Source organism: Varanus komodoensis, unplaced genomic scaffold, assembly GCF_004798865.1.
Source record: "Varanus komodoensis strain SLA01 unplaced genomic scaffold, ASM479886v1 scaffold3, whole genome shotgun sequence".
Lineage (NCBI taxonomy): Eukaryota > Metazoa > Chordata > Lepidosauria > Squamata > Varanidae > Varanus > Varanus komodoensis.
The window spans coordinates 61,400,072-61,416,750 of NW_025335761.1; the positions used below are offsets into that span (position 1 = coordinate 61,400,072).

Here is a 16,679-nt window from a genome sequence, read left to right on the forward strand (position 1 = left end):
TGGTTCTCCAACAGGCATTCAGCCAGAAAGCCAAGCACCCTCCCAGGAGGCTCTGAGCACCACCAAGGGCTTCTGCCCAGTCTGCAAAAGAAATTCAGCATGCAAACCAAGGTGCAAATGCCAGAATTATACTGCAGCCCACAACCCTGTATTCCACTGACTAGCATTTACCGGCCTGACCACGCGTGCGGCAGCCTTCTCTATAAGCCAGCCTCAGCTAAGGCTGATATAATTTTCAGTTCCTCTGATCTCCAGGACTTAATGATTCCTTTATACACTAGGGGTCACGAGAACCTAGTGCACAGGGCTAACAGGGAGCAATTTTGTTGCTGGCTCAAACCTTTGGTTCTGCAATGCAAATTGGTGGCGCGGAACATTTTCAAGCAATGCTATGCTCTACTTGGGGCAATGCGGAAGGAGATTTATTTATTGTCAACCAGCACCTGAGACTCTGCCACACTGTCCTGGTGATAGCACAAGCAGGGCTGATGGTTTTGAGGCTTGGCTAGCAGGCTGGTCGACGTAAAGAGAACGCCCCAGGAGAATGCCTTCTGCCGCTTTGGTCAGCCTTGGCCTCTGCCCCTGACTCAGCTCCCCAGCACTGCCCTCATCGGTGTTCTAAAGAGAAAGGGAGAGAAACAGGTCTGGGAGAAGAACCGGCATTCCCCTTGCCCCCCCCCCACACACACACGCCACGGGCCCCACGCTGACCGCAACTGGAGCTGTACTCACCACTCATACCCAAACCATCTAATTCCCAGACCAGCAGCAACACGCTGAGAAGCCAGGATGAAGGGGGTGGGGGAGCACCACCCTCCAGCTCCCCAGGTAAAGATGCTGGTGTCCCCCATCCCCCCCCACGTCCCCCGGTATGTCCACAAGGCTATGGTTGCTTCCCCTTTTTTCCTCCAGACACAGGCTGGGGATGGAAAAAAAGGAGCGTCCCAACAGAAGTAGAAAGGTGAGGCTCCTCTGAGTTCACAAGACCCTGGAGGGCTGGTGTTCCCCTTTAGCACCCTCTGCTCCAAGACAGCCGAAGGACTGCCTCCACCTATACCAGCCTTCGGATTAAGAACGGCCTAAAACCCGGTGGACAAGTCCTTCTCTGGGTTTTGCTACAGGAAAGGGCACAGCTGATATGAACTAGCAAGCGGGCAGCCCTGGGACTGCAGAGCTTCTTGCTCTAGAAAGCGCAGAGGGGCCCCTCCCTTGCTGGTTTTCACCAGCCATTTCATTCCAGCTGGTTTTTGCTCTGCCCGTTTAGACGAGGGACTGGTCTGCACATCTGTTTGACGGGAACTTGCCGCTGCTGGGTTGTAACGGGATCCACCTTGAGTGATGTGCTAAGCTCAGACGGCAGGCTAGGAATCCTCCTGCACTCAAGCTGGGAGAAATGGTGGCCCATTCAACAGTGTGGCCTGGCAGCACCAGAGGTGGCGATGCTGTAGCTCTTGGGTTGGATGGCGAAAGGAAACCGTTCGTTTAGTGGCATTACCACCTGGCACAGGCAGAAGGAAATCGCTGCCACGATCCACTTATTCTATCCAAATAGAAATACCTCTGCCTGATAGATGTGTTCTTGTGGAACGAGCGGTGCTTGGTTTAGCTTTGCAAAGAAGGAGAGGACTGGATCCTTGTGGCTTCCTCTCCAGGGTTGCCGCAACACCTGCCCTTCACTAGGAGGATCATAATCCTAGAAGATGAAGAGCAGAGCGTATGGTTTGTTTGTTTGAAAGGCATTCATTCCAAAGCCTGTCGCATTTCACAACCCCTGGGACTTCCAGGTGAAACAGCTTCTTAGTAAAAACAGAAAATCCGCTTAGTGATAGAGGGGCACTAAAGCACATTATTACAGATCAGGAAAGGGTTCCATATACTCGGAGAGTCAGGTGGCTTTAATGTGGGCATCCTTGGAGGGATAGATGGTAAGGGATGTACGAAGCAACCTTATGCTGAATTTGGAAGGGTTAATGCTCAGGGGCAGCGCAAGTGCTCTGCATGCAGAAGGTTCCGGCTTCTCTAGGGAGGGCTGGAAAAACCCGTCTGAATTCCTGGGTGCGTGGCTAGCTGTCCTAGTAGCTAATGCCACCTTTGCCCGCTCCCTGGGTCTCCTGCCATCTTCCTGGCCCTCCTTTTCTCTTAGAAGCAAGTCAGCCAGCCACCAAAAGACCTCAACAGCCTGAACTAAGTTTGTAGAGTGTCACCCGGAACGGAGGGCACAATCAGAGCTGGGCACTGAACAGGCGGGAAGGACTGAAAGGTCTTGTGTCAGGTCCACAAGCTGAGCTTGAGAGTGAGGGCAGGGGAAGGGAATGGTAGCTGGGCAGGGAATGTCTCCCAGCAAGCTCTCTGCAGGCTGGATGACATCGGGGTGGGGCCCGTCCCTGAGGCTCCCTGGTCCCAGGCCAGCGGGCACTCTGGTGTCCAACATTTTGGTTGGGGAACCAGCTGGGGGAGCCTGCATGCAGCCAAGTTGGGTTCCCCACCGAAGTGTGAGCTGGGGAAAGACATCCTCCAGCCAGAAACACAGCTGGAGCAGCTTTGGCTGCCCTACGCCCTGTCCACTAGCGGCAGGGCAAGCACCTGAATGAACAGATGCCGCTCAGCCTCCCACCGGGTCTCTGCACTAGCCTTCGGGGGCAAGGGCAGCGCATCACTGGAGGCCTCGTGGGCTAAAGTTCCCCATCCTTGAGCAAGCCACATTATAAAGCATGCTCATGGGCTGAGGGAACCTCTGCCCTCACATGTCCCAGTGCGCAGGGACTCTACCCCTAAGCCTTAACCAAGCTGGGGCAAATTCTTCCATGCTGTTGTCATGGGACATTTGATTGCAACTGAAGTGCCGGTTCCAGCTTAAGAGACTGAAGGTTGCTCTGGTCTCCTCACAAGGGTCGCTGCTGGTTTTTAGCTTGGACTCACCTACTGAAACTTTCATGCACTTAAAATCAAAGTGGGTTGCCTTCCTGCCATTTTAGAACATTTTAGAAAACTTTTCTTCTTTTGGTAAATCGGTCTTCTTGCATTTCTTGCATTTCAGACCTGCTATTCTCAATTTGTGATCTAAACAAAAGTGCTTGGATTACTGAAACACTTTGAATCAGCCACTCCAACTAGAAGAAAGCCTCATTCACAATTTCTGTGCAGTTACATTATTGCCTTACCATCTCATGGGCATCGAAAAGAGTGCTGGTCAAACTGTCGTTGAGGTTTGGAAAAGGGAATCCCTCTGCTGCTAAAGCTGGAATAATGAAGAACACACAATTACGCACGGCGGGTAGCTTGGCTGCGCTATTGCTTTTTACCCACAAATATTTCCAAGGATGGGGGGAAACAGCAGTTTTCTCTTCCTAGCTTCTGTTCTCCATGCGCTGAGTTATGCAACAGTGTGCAGCCGGGGCCTTCTGGCGTGACATGACCCCTCCCCGCTTCAACTTGAAGCTTCTTCGCTTTCCTTCACGTGTTCCCAGACCATCAGGGATCACAGCATGTGCGTGATTGTGCCATGGCATCGCATCATAGATAAATGCTCCTGGCTGAGTGAGTGTGATGAAGCCAAACGAAGCCGACCGCTCTGCTCCAACGCCGACAGTGGCGGGGGAGGACGAGACGGAAGCACCACTGGGTGCAGGAAGCGCTTCTCTCTGCCAAGCGGCCATGGCTTCACTTTTTCAAAATGAAGCATGAACATTAAAACTTAATGTTCCTACTTGAAGTGTGCCACGATCCACCCCAGTGTTCTATCGTATCAGTCTGTCTAAAGATGCAAAAACATCTTGATGTAGTTTCTAGAAAAACAGTTCCTGACCCATTTTTTATACAACTCACTAAATCTCTTGTATTACCACAGGGATGTGTTATACTTTCTCTTGAAGCATCAAAATAATTTTAGAATGAATGCTAAAGGAAGGGCAGATGGCTAGAAACCGATTCACCTCCTGCAGCCAGCACTTGTCCGTAACTGCACAGAACTTCTCCTTCCGAGATTGCCCTGTCGACAGTCTCTGTCTCGGTCTCCGTGACTGTCGGGCTGCTTCCCTCTGTTGAGGGGCCAGAACTAGGTGTCCGTACAGAAGGAGAGGGAGCCCTGGGTTCCAATGGCTGCGAATCCTGGGGCCTGGGAGGCTCCAGAGAGGCTGGCAAAACCAAGCTGTCAGGTTCTTCATGCTGAGCCACAGACATTATGCTGAAATGACAAAAATAACAATGCACCTTGAAAAGAGATGGCGCCTATCACCGACTTTTAAAAAAGCCTTTGATTATTGAAAAAAAAGAATGCAAAGCTCTATTACTGTTTAAAAGAAGGACCCCCAACTTCTGCTTAGAGTACAAGCAACAGAGATGAACATTATTTAATGTAAGGATACCAGAAGAGAGTGTGTACACTTTTCTGGTTTCCCACATAAGGAAATGTTTTGCACAGAGGCCCTGGCTGGATCAGGGCCACGTCGCTCTGCCCTGCCCGCTCTGCCCTTCTGCTTCTTTGCTCCTCCATCAACCCCACCTGCTGCCCTTAAGTCGCACCTCTTCAGCCCAGCCACCACAGGTGAAGAAACGCCATCCTCATTTCAGCAAAAAGCCTGCCTTATATTGCACTTCATCTTGGGTCAGAGGAAGAAAATGCGAAAGTCAGTTTAGGGCAATTGTAAGGACTCACACTGCTCTGGGGTGATAACCTCCTTCCTCATTCGGCGGGCTGGGCTTTTCCTCTTCCAGAGGAAGCTCTGTGTCTCCCCAGGCATTTGGAGGTATCCGTCCTTCTAGCACACCTCTGTCTGGGAGATGCTCAGATACCGGTGGGCTTGGTGTAGCTACTCTGGGTGGTGTTGCTACAGGGGTAGCCACAGGCGTGTCCATCGGGTTAGGAGCTGCTGCCCCTGATCCTACACGTGTTGACAACCACCACAAAAGGGGGTGGGGTGGGGAGAAAGAACGCAAAGTCAAGCTAAAGTACTGCACACAAGACGTACTATTTCCTAGAAACTCTTGCTCACGACGTGAAGCAGTACCAGGATGTCAAAATCAAGTTATGACGATCAGTTTCCTTTCCTGCGTACTTTCAAGTTGCATAAAGCAGATTTGCTCTCTTTGTGTGCACAAGTATAGACCTGCTACCACATGTCTTTAGAAAAAATCCTGGAAATTACTTGGTCGGCACAAGGCAGTTTATTCCCCAGCTGGTTTATACCCAGCTGCTTCTCCAGTTAATTCATGTTCAAATTATTTTTAATATCCAAACAAGGAAAGGGTAAGAATGTTGGTGGATGAACGGAATGGCACAAGATTCACTTCACTCTGTGCTTGGCTCAATTTTTCTTCCTCCTCCTCCTATGGCATCACTGTGTTTGTTGCAGAGTGCTGTGTTTTATTACTAGTGGGATCAGGTTTATTTGGTGCACTGTAAACCACCCTGGAGGGCCCTCTGGAGCCAAAAAAAGTTGAGATCTAATTGTTTGGTAAAAGATGCAATCTAGGAACATTTGATAAAAGATTTTAAACATGGTACAATGTTTGTTGCATGTTTATGACAAGGTCAGCATGCCGCAAAGGGATGGATAACTATCTGGGCACAGTGGGCGACAGTTCCCTGTGATTTTCCACCTGGTCCAATTCCAGGGATGCCCCCTTAATTATGCATTGCACAGTGAGCACAACGGTGCTCAGGACCAGACAAACAGGCATAAAATTGCAGTCTTTCACCTGGATGCTCAGTGAAGGTAAGCCCGTTAGCAGAAGGAAAGTGTCCTGCCCTGCCTGGAGCAGCATCTGGTGCTCTGGCCCACACTGATCAAGAGAGGCTTTTATGGGGTGTGGAGGAGCCAGGTGGAGGCAGGGAGGAAGAGGGGACAGGAAACTCCGCTCCATTAAGTTCTTTAACTTGACTTAGGAGCCAAGCCTTTCAGTTGTGAGCCAAGACAGTATATGACTTCCAGAAATTCTGGCAGAAGCGCTGGAAGAATGCTCCCAGCACAGCCCAGTGTCTCCCACTCCCACTGGCTGATGCCTTGGCTTGCAAAGGGAAGTGAAAAGCGGTGAAGGGATGCAGATGGGAATGCAGAGAGCTGCTGTTACTTCGGATGTTCCATGTGCAGGCTCAGCTGCCTTTGGCTAGTCCTGCAGTTCGTGCAGGTGTGTGGAAGGAGCCGGTACTGCTGGCCTCTGAACTCCTTGCTCCCTTCGAAAGAGGCCCCTTGTGTAAAGTGTCTGGATGCTAACCAGCGATCTATTCAGCATTATTAGGGGTTAACCAACTTAAGCTCACTTCTTCAGCTACCTGATTGCAGTGCCTGGTACAATGTTGACTGGCAGCAAAGGAGGACGAAGCATGAAAAAACCATTCTTGGATCTGCAGATAGGTCCTATTCTTGCTATAAGACGAGGCAGGGATGAATCCCAGCCCCAAATATCAAAGCACAAAGAATTTCTACAGGAAATTTTGAACAGCAGAATTACAGCAGCAGAGTAGCCTGACTCTTTCGGAGGATAAAAATAGCGAAAGGAGCCTTTCCAGTAAGAAAGTCCTGGCTGAAAAGAAAAATATGACATGAGTTAAAGCAAAGGGATCAGGGTGAACAGCTTGTGGCCCTCCACAGATCTTGGCCAAGATTTCCTATCTTCTCAGCATCAACTCTGCTGGCTAGACCTAGAAATGCTATAAGCCAAAACATCTGGATCCTTTCTAATCTCAGAACCTGCTTTGGTACCTGCTGCTATTGTGAACTGCCATTTACCAGCATCTCCATCTGTTTCTGCACCGGAGGACTCGGGGGTTTTTACTAGAAGCGGTTCTTGCAGACATGGCGGTGAGTGAGGTGGAGTAGTTTCAGGTGTGACCAGGGGAGTAGATAATATAGTTTCCTAAAAAAAGAAAAGCAAAGGAAATACAAAGAAATTTGTAAAACTATTCCAAAAGATTCTGCTCCCCTCCTTTTTCAAAATCACCACATTTCACTGAGCGCGCGAGAGAGAACTTTTCAAGAAGCAAAGCATTTCCTCTTTCAAATAGCTGGCATGATTCAGTACTTTTAAATCACCAAAGACAGATCAAATCTTTGAACTCAAGCCAGCTATAGACTGGAAGAGTCTGTCTCTAGCAGGCAGGAGGTCTGGTTAATTAGATTTATTCTTATTTGTTCTCCTTACAATAGCTTCATGCAAAAAAGGGCAAGCAACAGCCACTAATCTCCAGCCTTTGTTAATTTCAAGCACACTGCATTTTGAGGAGAGGGAGCAGTTTTTGGACAAACAAAAAAAAAATCTCTTTCTGTTTCTCCAAAAACTGCTCCCTCTTTCAAAAACTTTAGGTTTTTAAACTCTCTACATGAAAGGAACAACAGTGGAGTGAGATCTACATCTAACATTTAGTATGTTAGACACACCTGCCCAGAAGGATGTCCATGTGTTCTGGGCAGGCAACAATTTCTTCTGGGCAAGTGTATGGCCAAACTCACTATTGTCCAACACAGAAAGTACAGGTAGAAGTGTAAAACTCAGTCCTGGCAGAAACAGCCGCAATCAAGCCAGTGGCTCTAGGAATGTGCAGGGTATGGTCCTTCCTCCCTTAGTTCCCACCCATTGGAGATGGGAGGTTACAGTGCCCAGGTCAGGAGTCCAAGCACTGGCACAAGATTTAGGTACTGGGTACCGTCTCTACCAATTTATCTGCAGTTGAGCAAAGACCAGGCAGCACTTGTAGATAACTTTAGTTGTCTACCCACCACAGAAAACAAAACTTTAGGATCACAGAAAGGACACAGTAAAGCCTTAATGAGAGTGCAGGGTGGGGACTCAGATAGTCTGGGTCCTAGTTTCCACTCAGCCCTGGAGTTCACTGGGTGATTCTAGGCCAGTCACAGGCTCTCAGCCTTCTCAGAGGAGAAGACTGAGAGGAGGAAGAGAATTATGTAAGCCCCCTTAAGTCCCTTGGAAGGAAAAAAGGTACAGTATGATAGATTAGATAGATAGATAGATAGATAGATAGATAGATAGATAGATAGATAGATAGATAATAGCAGAAAAAATACATCACCTTTTCTAGCAAGGGTGGCCCTGTGGAAGGAGCAACTGCAGCAGGGGCTGCTCTGGGGTCTTCTCTGTCACCCAGCATGACGGCAACGGTCTCGGCGAGCGCCTCATTCACAAAACGTCTGATGATTTCTGAATCCACGGGAACACCGGCATCGACAAACAACTGGAGCCCTGCAGTACCTGCCACTTCAACTAAAGATAAATTGGAACACACACAGAACCTCAGTTTAGGTTTGTAGGCACTAAGGACGGGCTCTTAATCACGGCTAACCTCCTGCTTGCAAGACAGACCTTGCCCAGCCTTTCCTGAGCTTTGACGCACTCAGTGCTTCCCCTCCCCCACCCAGGACCCCCTCCTAAGCATCCGGAGACCCAGCTGGAGTGTGTGCAGTGGAAAGGGGAAGCCTGCGCTCACAGACAGATGCACCCGTGCTCAGCAGCCCTTCTGTTTGTGCTAGGCACCTCTGGACGTCAACCCAGCTGCTGATGAAGCAAAAGCAGCCCCACATGTTCACATTTCTTGCACACAAACTGGATCATGTTTTAAGAAGAAGCAAGCATGGGTACTTTCCACATGGGTAAAAGCGGCTTCCCCATAGGTAAATAATGTATTCCGGGACGAGATAATTTAATATTCCCTTTTAACGCTACAACCCGGTGTTTTGCAAAATATACTGCCAGCCATTTTTACTGGGCATCTATTCTGAAAGCACTTATTAAGAAAATGCATAATTCACTTATGGAGTTCACTCCCAGTAGATGTTGTCATGGCTGAGGGCTTACGTGAAGCCTCAGAGAGGTTAGAAGATTCATTACTGATGGGCCAACTAGTGTGCTTTACACATCACAAAGGAACAGAGAATATGGGAGGCTGTGGAACAACAAAGAGGCCACTGCAGGGAAGCCCCCGCTCTGCGTACATGCAATCCAACATTTGACCATCTAGGGATGGAGAGGTTTATAAAGCGGGGTGCCACTTCTGATGTACCACAGCCCGACAACATTTATATTGTTATTTATTTTATATTGTTAATTTTATATTGTTATTTTTGTATTTTATTGTATTTTATTTTGTGCTGTGAGTCACCCCGAGGCTTCGGCAAGGGGCAGCAAAGAAATGTTTTAATAAATAAAAAATAAATAAAATTTATAGCCCCAGAGCTCAGCACCAGCATTTTGAATCTTGCTGGGAAACTATACAGCAGCCAACAGTGCTATGGGAGGGCAGGATTGTTGCTGGGGAGCAGGGGCAAATTCCCTCCTCACTCACACAGTGATTTCTTTCCAAAAAATGGCCCTGTTCTTGCTTTAGATTTTTAAACGTTTCCACTGGAGGCTTTTGAAAATTGCAGGGTGAGCGCATGATGAGGCCATTTTCAGGAGGGGATGCGAATGTGGTATGGATAACTTATTTTATATTGTTAATTTGTTTTATATTTTTAATGTATTATATTTTAATTTATGTTGTGAGCCGCCCCGAGGCTTCGGCGAATGGGGCAGCAAAGAAATGTTTTAAATAAATAAATAAAATAAATAACCCCACCGGGGGCCACGTGCCAGCAGTGGGGGGCCCAGCTCTCGGCTGAAGGAAAAGGTCCTGCCCTGTGTTGCCACTTGGCTCTTGTGCCAACAGGGCCAGGCTGAGCTGGTGCAAGCCTCCACCCTCAGCTCAGTCCTCCGAGGCAAGCACCCCTTTTGCTCCAGCTGGTTGGGGAGAACAAGGAGAAAGACAAACAGCAGCTCTCGCTCACCAATGTCTGATGACACAGCCTGGCTCTCCTCACTCTCCGAGGAGCTCGCGTTGGGCACTGCCTCTTTCTGGGCTGGATACATCCCACTGATGATTCGCGCCATTACCTCTTGCTCCACCCTAACAAAACCACAATTTGCATTTGTGCTCCACGTGCCATCATGCTGTCAGCATCCGTAACAGCAAGCAGAGAAATTGAAGAACTTCGTTCATGAGCTTCCTCCCCCCGTCCCCCCATGTCAGGTGTGATTTCCCTCACCCTCGTGGGGCTTCAGCCGCCTTTCTGCCTGTATCCGCCTGAGGCAACCTCTGCTCTTTATACAGGCAGCTCAGAATCCTCCCTGAAATGACAGCTTCTCTTCTCCTACATGGCCTGGAAGGCTCTGCCAGCTTTACCTGCATGGTGCCTCTCCCTGCTCCACTTTCAAATCCCAGAACGCCAATTCCTTTGCAAAGACTCCTTATTCTTATCACGCCGCTCCCGGGCAAGCGAATGCAGGCAGACGCACGCGGCTGCGACCTCGACGGCAGCCAGCTCCACCGGCCAGTGCGGCCGCACGCGGCGCCGGAGAGCGCCGCCCGCCAGCCCAGGTGATTGGGCGCGCGCGGTGCGCGACGGGGCGGGTCTCGGAGGCGCCCTGCGGAGTCAAAGCCGCGGCAACGGCCAGGAGGGAACGGCCCCCCAGGCAGGAAACACCGACCCCGCGCTGCAAGAGACGCTTCCACCCACCCCCAGCATCACGCCGCTCCCGGGCAAGCGAATGCAGGCAGACGCACGCGGCTGCGACCTCGACGGCAGCCAGCTCCACCGGCCAGCGCGGCCGCACGCGGCGCCGGAGAGCGCCGCCCGCCAGCCCAGGTGATCGGGCGCGCGCGGTGCGCGACGGGGCGGGTCTCGGAGGCGCCCTGCGGAGTCAAAGCCGCAGCAACGGCCGGGGCCGGCGGCCTCGGGCCGGCGGCCGAAGGGCGGCGACCAAAGGGGTCGCCGCCGTTTGGGGTGCCGTTCGGGGGGACAAGAGGGGGGCTGGGCTGGCCATGGACTCTTGTTGAAATAGGCTTGCCTACTGCTGATTCTCAGGGAAGAGGAAGGATCCCCTTTTTCTTTTTTTTCTTTTTATCGTTCTTTTTCTCCTCCTCCGACCTACTTTATAATCTTACCCTGCTTTAATTAGTGCTTTGAGTCATTCCTGGCCATGTCGACGTTTATATATCCTGGGGAACCCACGGGGGCTGCTATTGGCGTGGTCACGGGCAATGGTCGTTACAACAATAGGGGCTTAACGTGTCCACGTAGAAGAAGGATGGACAGATGGCTGACACCTGTCCCTCCTTCTGATCCTGCCCCCAACCAGAGGGCGCCAGGTAGCCTTGTCAACCACCCCTCGGGTCTGACGGTGCTGCTGCTCAATGCCAGGTCGATCAATAATAAATCTTCCCTCATCCATGACTTGATTGTGGATGAGGGGGCTGACCTGGCTTGCATAACGGAGACCTGGGCGGGAGAGGGAGGGGATGTTGCCCTCTCCCAGTTGTGCCCGCCCGGGTATCTGGTTCAACACTGTTCACGCCCAGAAGGGAGGGGAGGGGGAGTCGCGTTGGTTTACAGAGCCTCCATCTCTCTCACGGGTCTTCCAGTCCCTTTGAGACCAGGGCTGGAGTGCCTCTACTTGGTGTTGGGCGAACGAGACAGATTGGGGATTCTATTGGTGTACCGTGCACCTTTCTGCCCAGCAGTCTCCCTATCTGAGCTGACAGAGACCGTCTCGGATCTGGTGTTGAGGACCCCCAGGATGTTGGTCCTGGGGGACTTCAATCTCCATGCCGAGTCTGGACTGACCGGGGCGGCTCAGGACTTCATGGCCTCTATGACGGCCATGGGCCTGTCTCAACACGTCACTGGCCCTACCCATGAACGTGGACACACTCTGGACCTGGTATTCACGACGGGGCAGGTAGAGGATGACCTGAGGGTGAAGAACTTATGTTTGACTCCCCTGTCATGGTCAGATCACCTCCTGGTGAGGTTTGTGCTCGAGAGCGGCCTCTCCCTCTATAAGAGTGCGGACCCGATTGTATGGGCCCGCCCCCGGAGCCGGATGGATCCGGATGGATTCCTGGGGACCCTGGGGGAATTTCCGGCTGACAAGACTGGTGCTCCTGTCGAGGCTCTGGTCGAACTGTGGAACGGAGAGATGACCAGGGCTGTGGACACGATCGCTCCTAAGCGTCCTCTCCCACCGGGCAGAGTCCGCTCTTCCCCTTGGTATACACCTGAATTACGGGCGATGAAGCGAGTTGGGAGACGGCTAGAGCGTAGGTGGAGGAAATCACGGGATGAATCTGACCGAACACACTTGAGAGCCCACTATCAGGCCTATGCTGTGGCGGTGAAGGCGGCGAAAAAGAAGTTTTTTTCCGCTTCCATTGCCTCCTCACAATGCCGTCCAGCGGAGCTTTTTCGAGTGGTGCAAGGCCTGGTTCGCCCGGGTCCTAAGGAAGATCCGATGCCACCCTCAAAGGCCCGCTGTGACGACTTTGCCAGGCATTTCAGGGAGAAAATCGCTCAGATTCGTCACGAGCTGGACTCCACTAATGAATCAGAGGTCTCTGAGGAGTCGCCAATGCCACCGTCTGGTCCAAAATTACTGGAGGAATTTCAATTATTGCGGCCCAATGATGTGGACAAGGTGCTTGGAAGAGTACGTCCCACCACGTGCCTATTGGATCCTTGCCCGTCTTGGTTAATAAATAACTCCAAGCACGGGATTGGGACCTGGATTTTGGAAGTGGTTAACGCTTCTCTGAGGGAGGGTCGAGTGCCTGCCCCTTTAAAGGAGGCGGTAATACGACCGGTCCTGAAGAAAGCGTCACTGGATCCAGAGATGGCCACTAACTATAGACCTGTGGCCAACATCCCGTTTCTGGGCAAGGTGCTGGAGCGAGTGGTGGCGGGACAACTCCAAGCACTCTTGGAGGAAACTGATTATCTGGATCCTTTTCAGTCCGGCTTCAGACCCGGGTACAGTACTGAATCTGCCTTGGTCGCCCTGTACGACGACCTGTGCAGGGAGAAGGACAGGGGGAGTACATCCCTGTTGGTTCTTCTGGACCTCTCGGCGGCTTTCGATACCATCGACCATGGTATCCTTCTGGATAGACTTGCGGGATTGGGGGTTGGAGGCACTGCTTTGCAGTGGTTCCGCTCCTATCTCGACGGTCGATTCCAGAAGGTAGTGCTGGGGGACCATGTCTCTACGTCATGGCAGCTATGCCATGGGGTACCACAGGGCTCCATTCTATCCCCTCTGCTATTTAACATCTATATGAAACCGCTGGGAGAGGTCATCAGGAGGTGTGGGCTGCGGAATCATCAATACGCTGATGATACCCAGCTTTACCTCTCATTCTCCACTAATCCAGGTGAGGCAGTGGCTGTGCTGAACCGGTGCTTGGCCGAGGTAAGGGAATGGATGAGGGCCAATAAACTGAAACTCAACCCAGACAAGACGGAGGTCCTGTTGGTTGGCGGATCGGGTTTCGGAGAGGGTGGATTTGACCTGGTCCTGAATGGTGCAACACTCCCTCTTAGGGATAAGGTCCGCAGCTTAGGAGTACTCCTCGACCCGGAGCTTTCTTTGGAAGCTCAGGTGACAGCGGTAGCGAGGAACGCCTTCCTTCAGCTTCGGCTGATTAATCAGCTGCGCCCCTACCTGGAATACGACTGCCTGGCGACGGTGACACACGCGCTGGTGACTTCCCGCCTAGACTTCTGTAACGCGCTTTATGTGGGGCTTCCCCTGAAGACAGTCCGAACACTTCAATTGGTGCAAAATAGAGCTGCCAGGTTGCTGACGGGGACGGGGCGTTATGCTCACATGACTCCAGTCCTCCATCAGCTTCACTGGCTTCCCATTGAAGCCCGGGCCCAATTCAAGGTGTTGATTATGACCTACAAAGCCCTAAACAGCTTGGGTCCTGGCTACCTGAACGAGCGCTTACGTCCGTATATGCCCGACCGCCCTTTGAGATCTGCGGGAGAGTCCCTTCTCCGGGAACCCTCCATGAAAGAAATTAGGAGAGTAAGTACCCGGAGGAGGGCTTTCTCTGCGGTGGCGCCCAACCTATGGAATTCACTCCCCAAAGAGGTCCGCCTGGCACCGTCGTTACTGGTTTTTCGGCGCCAGGTAAAGACCTTTTTATTTAAACATCATTTCAATTGTTAAAACATATGATCTGGCCTGGGCAACTTCTTCTTCCTTCTCTTTCTCCTCCTATATTTTTATTTTATACTGATAATTTTAATTTTGTATTTGTAAATCAATGTATTTTTTGTATTGTTATATTTAATGGTAATTTATTATGTACTATTGTATTTCAATGTATTTTATCATGTTGTAAGCCGCCCCGAGGTTTCGGCAAGGGGCGGCATAGAAATGTTATAATAATAATAATAATAATAATATTCTGCACGCCTATCTGAAACTAGGAGTAAGCGCTTATCCGTGCCTTCTCCATCTTTCTTGTGCCTTCCCCCTTTCCTCCCGCCCTGCCTCTGTTGCATCCACTGTGTAGAAAACTTATACTGGATTGCAACCTCCTCAGGCCAAGGATCTTCCTGTTTTGCGTGTGCCGTGCTGCAAAATGTTGTGTGCACTGAGGGAGGCAGGAAGAACGAAACGAGAAGTGTTACCAAGCGAGGGTGAAGTGCGACAATCGCTGACTGGGGGACTCACCAACCAACCAGTTTGTTCTCCAGAGTCTCTCGCTTCTCTATAATCTCATCCAGGATGTCTGCTGAGACTTGAGGAGCAGGAGCTGCTGGCGGAAATGGAGGGCCGTTATATTTGGGAGACTCTGCTTCTCCTCGTCTGCTGAACTCTAGGACTGGCTCTGGGAAGTCTGGCGCTCCATCGCTTCCATCACCTCCTTCTTCCTAATAGCAACAGGGACAATTTCGTGAGAACTTGGCCAAGCACATTTTCACGACGCCTCTGCTTCACAGAACAGCGGGGAAATGCAAATCGGCACACAGAGCGCTCCCACCTCACAGAGCTCAGCTGCATCTCTGTGGGTGGCTCTGTGGCCTATGCCCGACAGGTAGCCTTGACAGCAGGTACAGTCGGATTCTCTTCCCCACCAGGTCCCGGTTTGTTGCCTAACCTGGTTCCCAGCTGCCCTAAGGTCTTTGCTAGGTGCCTGAGAATTTCATACCCTGAGGCTACATGTGGAGAGAGTCCCTTGGGGCAGCGGAAACCCTAGGCCTGGAAGCGGGGTGATCACAAAAACAGAAGGGGGCCAACACACACACGGAAGGGGGCAGGAGCACAAGCGTGGCTTCGGGCATGACCAGTGGGATGTTTGACTTTGTGTGACCTGCAGACCCCTTGTGCTCTGTCAGCAGCCAGTTTTGAAAGTGCCCAGTTTCAGAAATGAGGTTTGCCATCTGGCTTTGGAAGCTCTTGCTCATGGGTCCTCAAACTACAACCCGCAGGCTGGATCCAGCCCACCTCAATGCTTTTGGACTCACTCAGAGAAAACAATCTCCAAGCGAATCCAAACGCCCTGAACTGGTACAGGCATTCTTTGAAACTGAGCGGAGAGCCGGTGCACGCGCCTAATTGTAAAAGCCCAACAGCTCTTCCCCACCTCATCTTGGTTTTCTGCTGCAGCCCAAGGGAGCAAACATGCTTCCCTTATTTTTGATGTTAATTTTTAATGTTCAGTGTCTATAGGACTTCATTCTTATTTTTTTCAAACTATAGTCCAGCCCCCAACAGTCTGAGGGACAGTGAACTGGCCCCGTTTAAAGAGTCTGAGGACCCCTGCTCTTGCTAAACAGAGAGAGAGGACCGATCAAAGCCCTCCCGAGCATGTGAGACGAGCCATGCAGCCCTCTGAAACCCAGGCACAGATGCTGCTGCTCAAATTCTGCGCTTTCATCAGGCTGTGTGCACACTGCCATTTGATTGTTCCTCACCTAGATGCAGAACTTGTCTTGAACCTCAAGCTCAGGGCTGCTTGTCTGGAACTAGTTCTGTGTGTCGCCTGTGCAGTCACACCTAAGGGATATATGCCTGTGCAGAGCAGCATTTGGGAGGGAAAACAATCCAGTGATTGGGAAGGAGCCCCCGCTACTGGCACATGGCTCAGGGGTGCATGGGAGGCCCCTCCCTCCCTCCGGTCCCAACTCTGGAGCCATGCAGGGCATGGGCTTTCTCCACTCAGAGGCAGCACCAGCAAGCTCCTCCAGTCTCTACAAGTCTCCCCAGGCCTCGTCTACACAGGGGTGGATGCCGTGGAAGTGGCTGCACAAAAACCACGAAGCAAAAAATGCTGCACTACATAATAGGCCCACACAGTAAGGCCACAAAGAAGGCCCTTGGGAAGCCAAGATCGGGGGTGGCCAGCTTGCCTGGGATCATAACATGGCTCCACTGCAGATATCATATCTGAGCCCAGGACACCCCAGTTCAAGTCCGCCATCCTGGATGAGAGGTCTGCCCCTCCCTCTTTCCCTCTCCAGCTGATGAAATTTCAAAAGCCCAGTTCTTTTAATAAAGCTGAACAGGTTCTGGAACAGTATAAATCAAAGTAGCATTTTCCTTGACACGTGGGAGAAGCATCTGCCCATGCAAGAGCCGAATTCAAGCAGAAACTTCCCCTCTTCCCCTTCCTTTCAGGAAAGCTTCGATTCCGCCATCGGGGTAGGCCTTGCTGCTTGGAGGCCAGATGGTGGGAACACCAGCCACTCCACAACTGGCCTGCTTGCTTCACCTGCCGACTCCTGACTGGGTCAAGCAGCTCCCCCTGCTCCTCCTCTCCCTCCAGCTCTGAAACGTCTCCCTCTTCTTCCAAGGCAGGCTGGTGGTCACACTCCGCTTGAGAATCTTCACCAGGTTGCCTC

The 16,679-nt window shown here is 51.3% G+C and overlaps 1 protein-coding gene across 3 annotated transcripts in view; it reads right to left on the reverse strand.

Annotated features, from left to right (window-relative positions):
- The window catches only part of KIAA0586 (KIAA0586 ortholog), a 92,999-nt gene that overhangs the window by 39,288 nt on the left and 37,032 nt on the right, over positions 1–16,679 (reverse strand). For 2 of the 3 annotated variants that reach the window (XM_044436314.1, XM_044436311.1), the window contains exons 22-30: positions 14,509–14,708; positions 9,777–9,895; positions 8,027–8,217; positions 6,702–6,855; positions 4,655–4,880; positions 3,933–4,183; positions 3,162–3,238; positions 1,559–1,693; positions 444–618 (exon numbers count right to left, since the gene is read on the reverse strand). In XM_044436314.1, coding sequence (XP_044292249.1) covers positions 444–618; positions 1,559–1,693; positions 3,162–3,238; positions 3,933–4,183; positions 4,655–4,880; positions 6,702–6,855; positions 8,027–8,217; positions 9,777–9,895; positions 14,509–14,708 — 1,528 coding nt within the window. The remainder of the gene's footprint in view (positions 1–443; positions 619–1,558; positions 1,694–3,161; positions 3,239–3,932; positions 4,184–4,654; positions 4,881–6,701; positions 6,856–8,026; positions 8,218–9,776; positions 9,896–14,508; positions 14,709–16,679) is intronic. The other variant, XM_044436313.1, reaches the window with a different exon arrangement.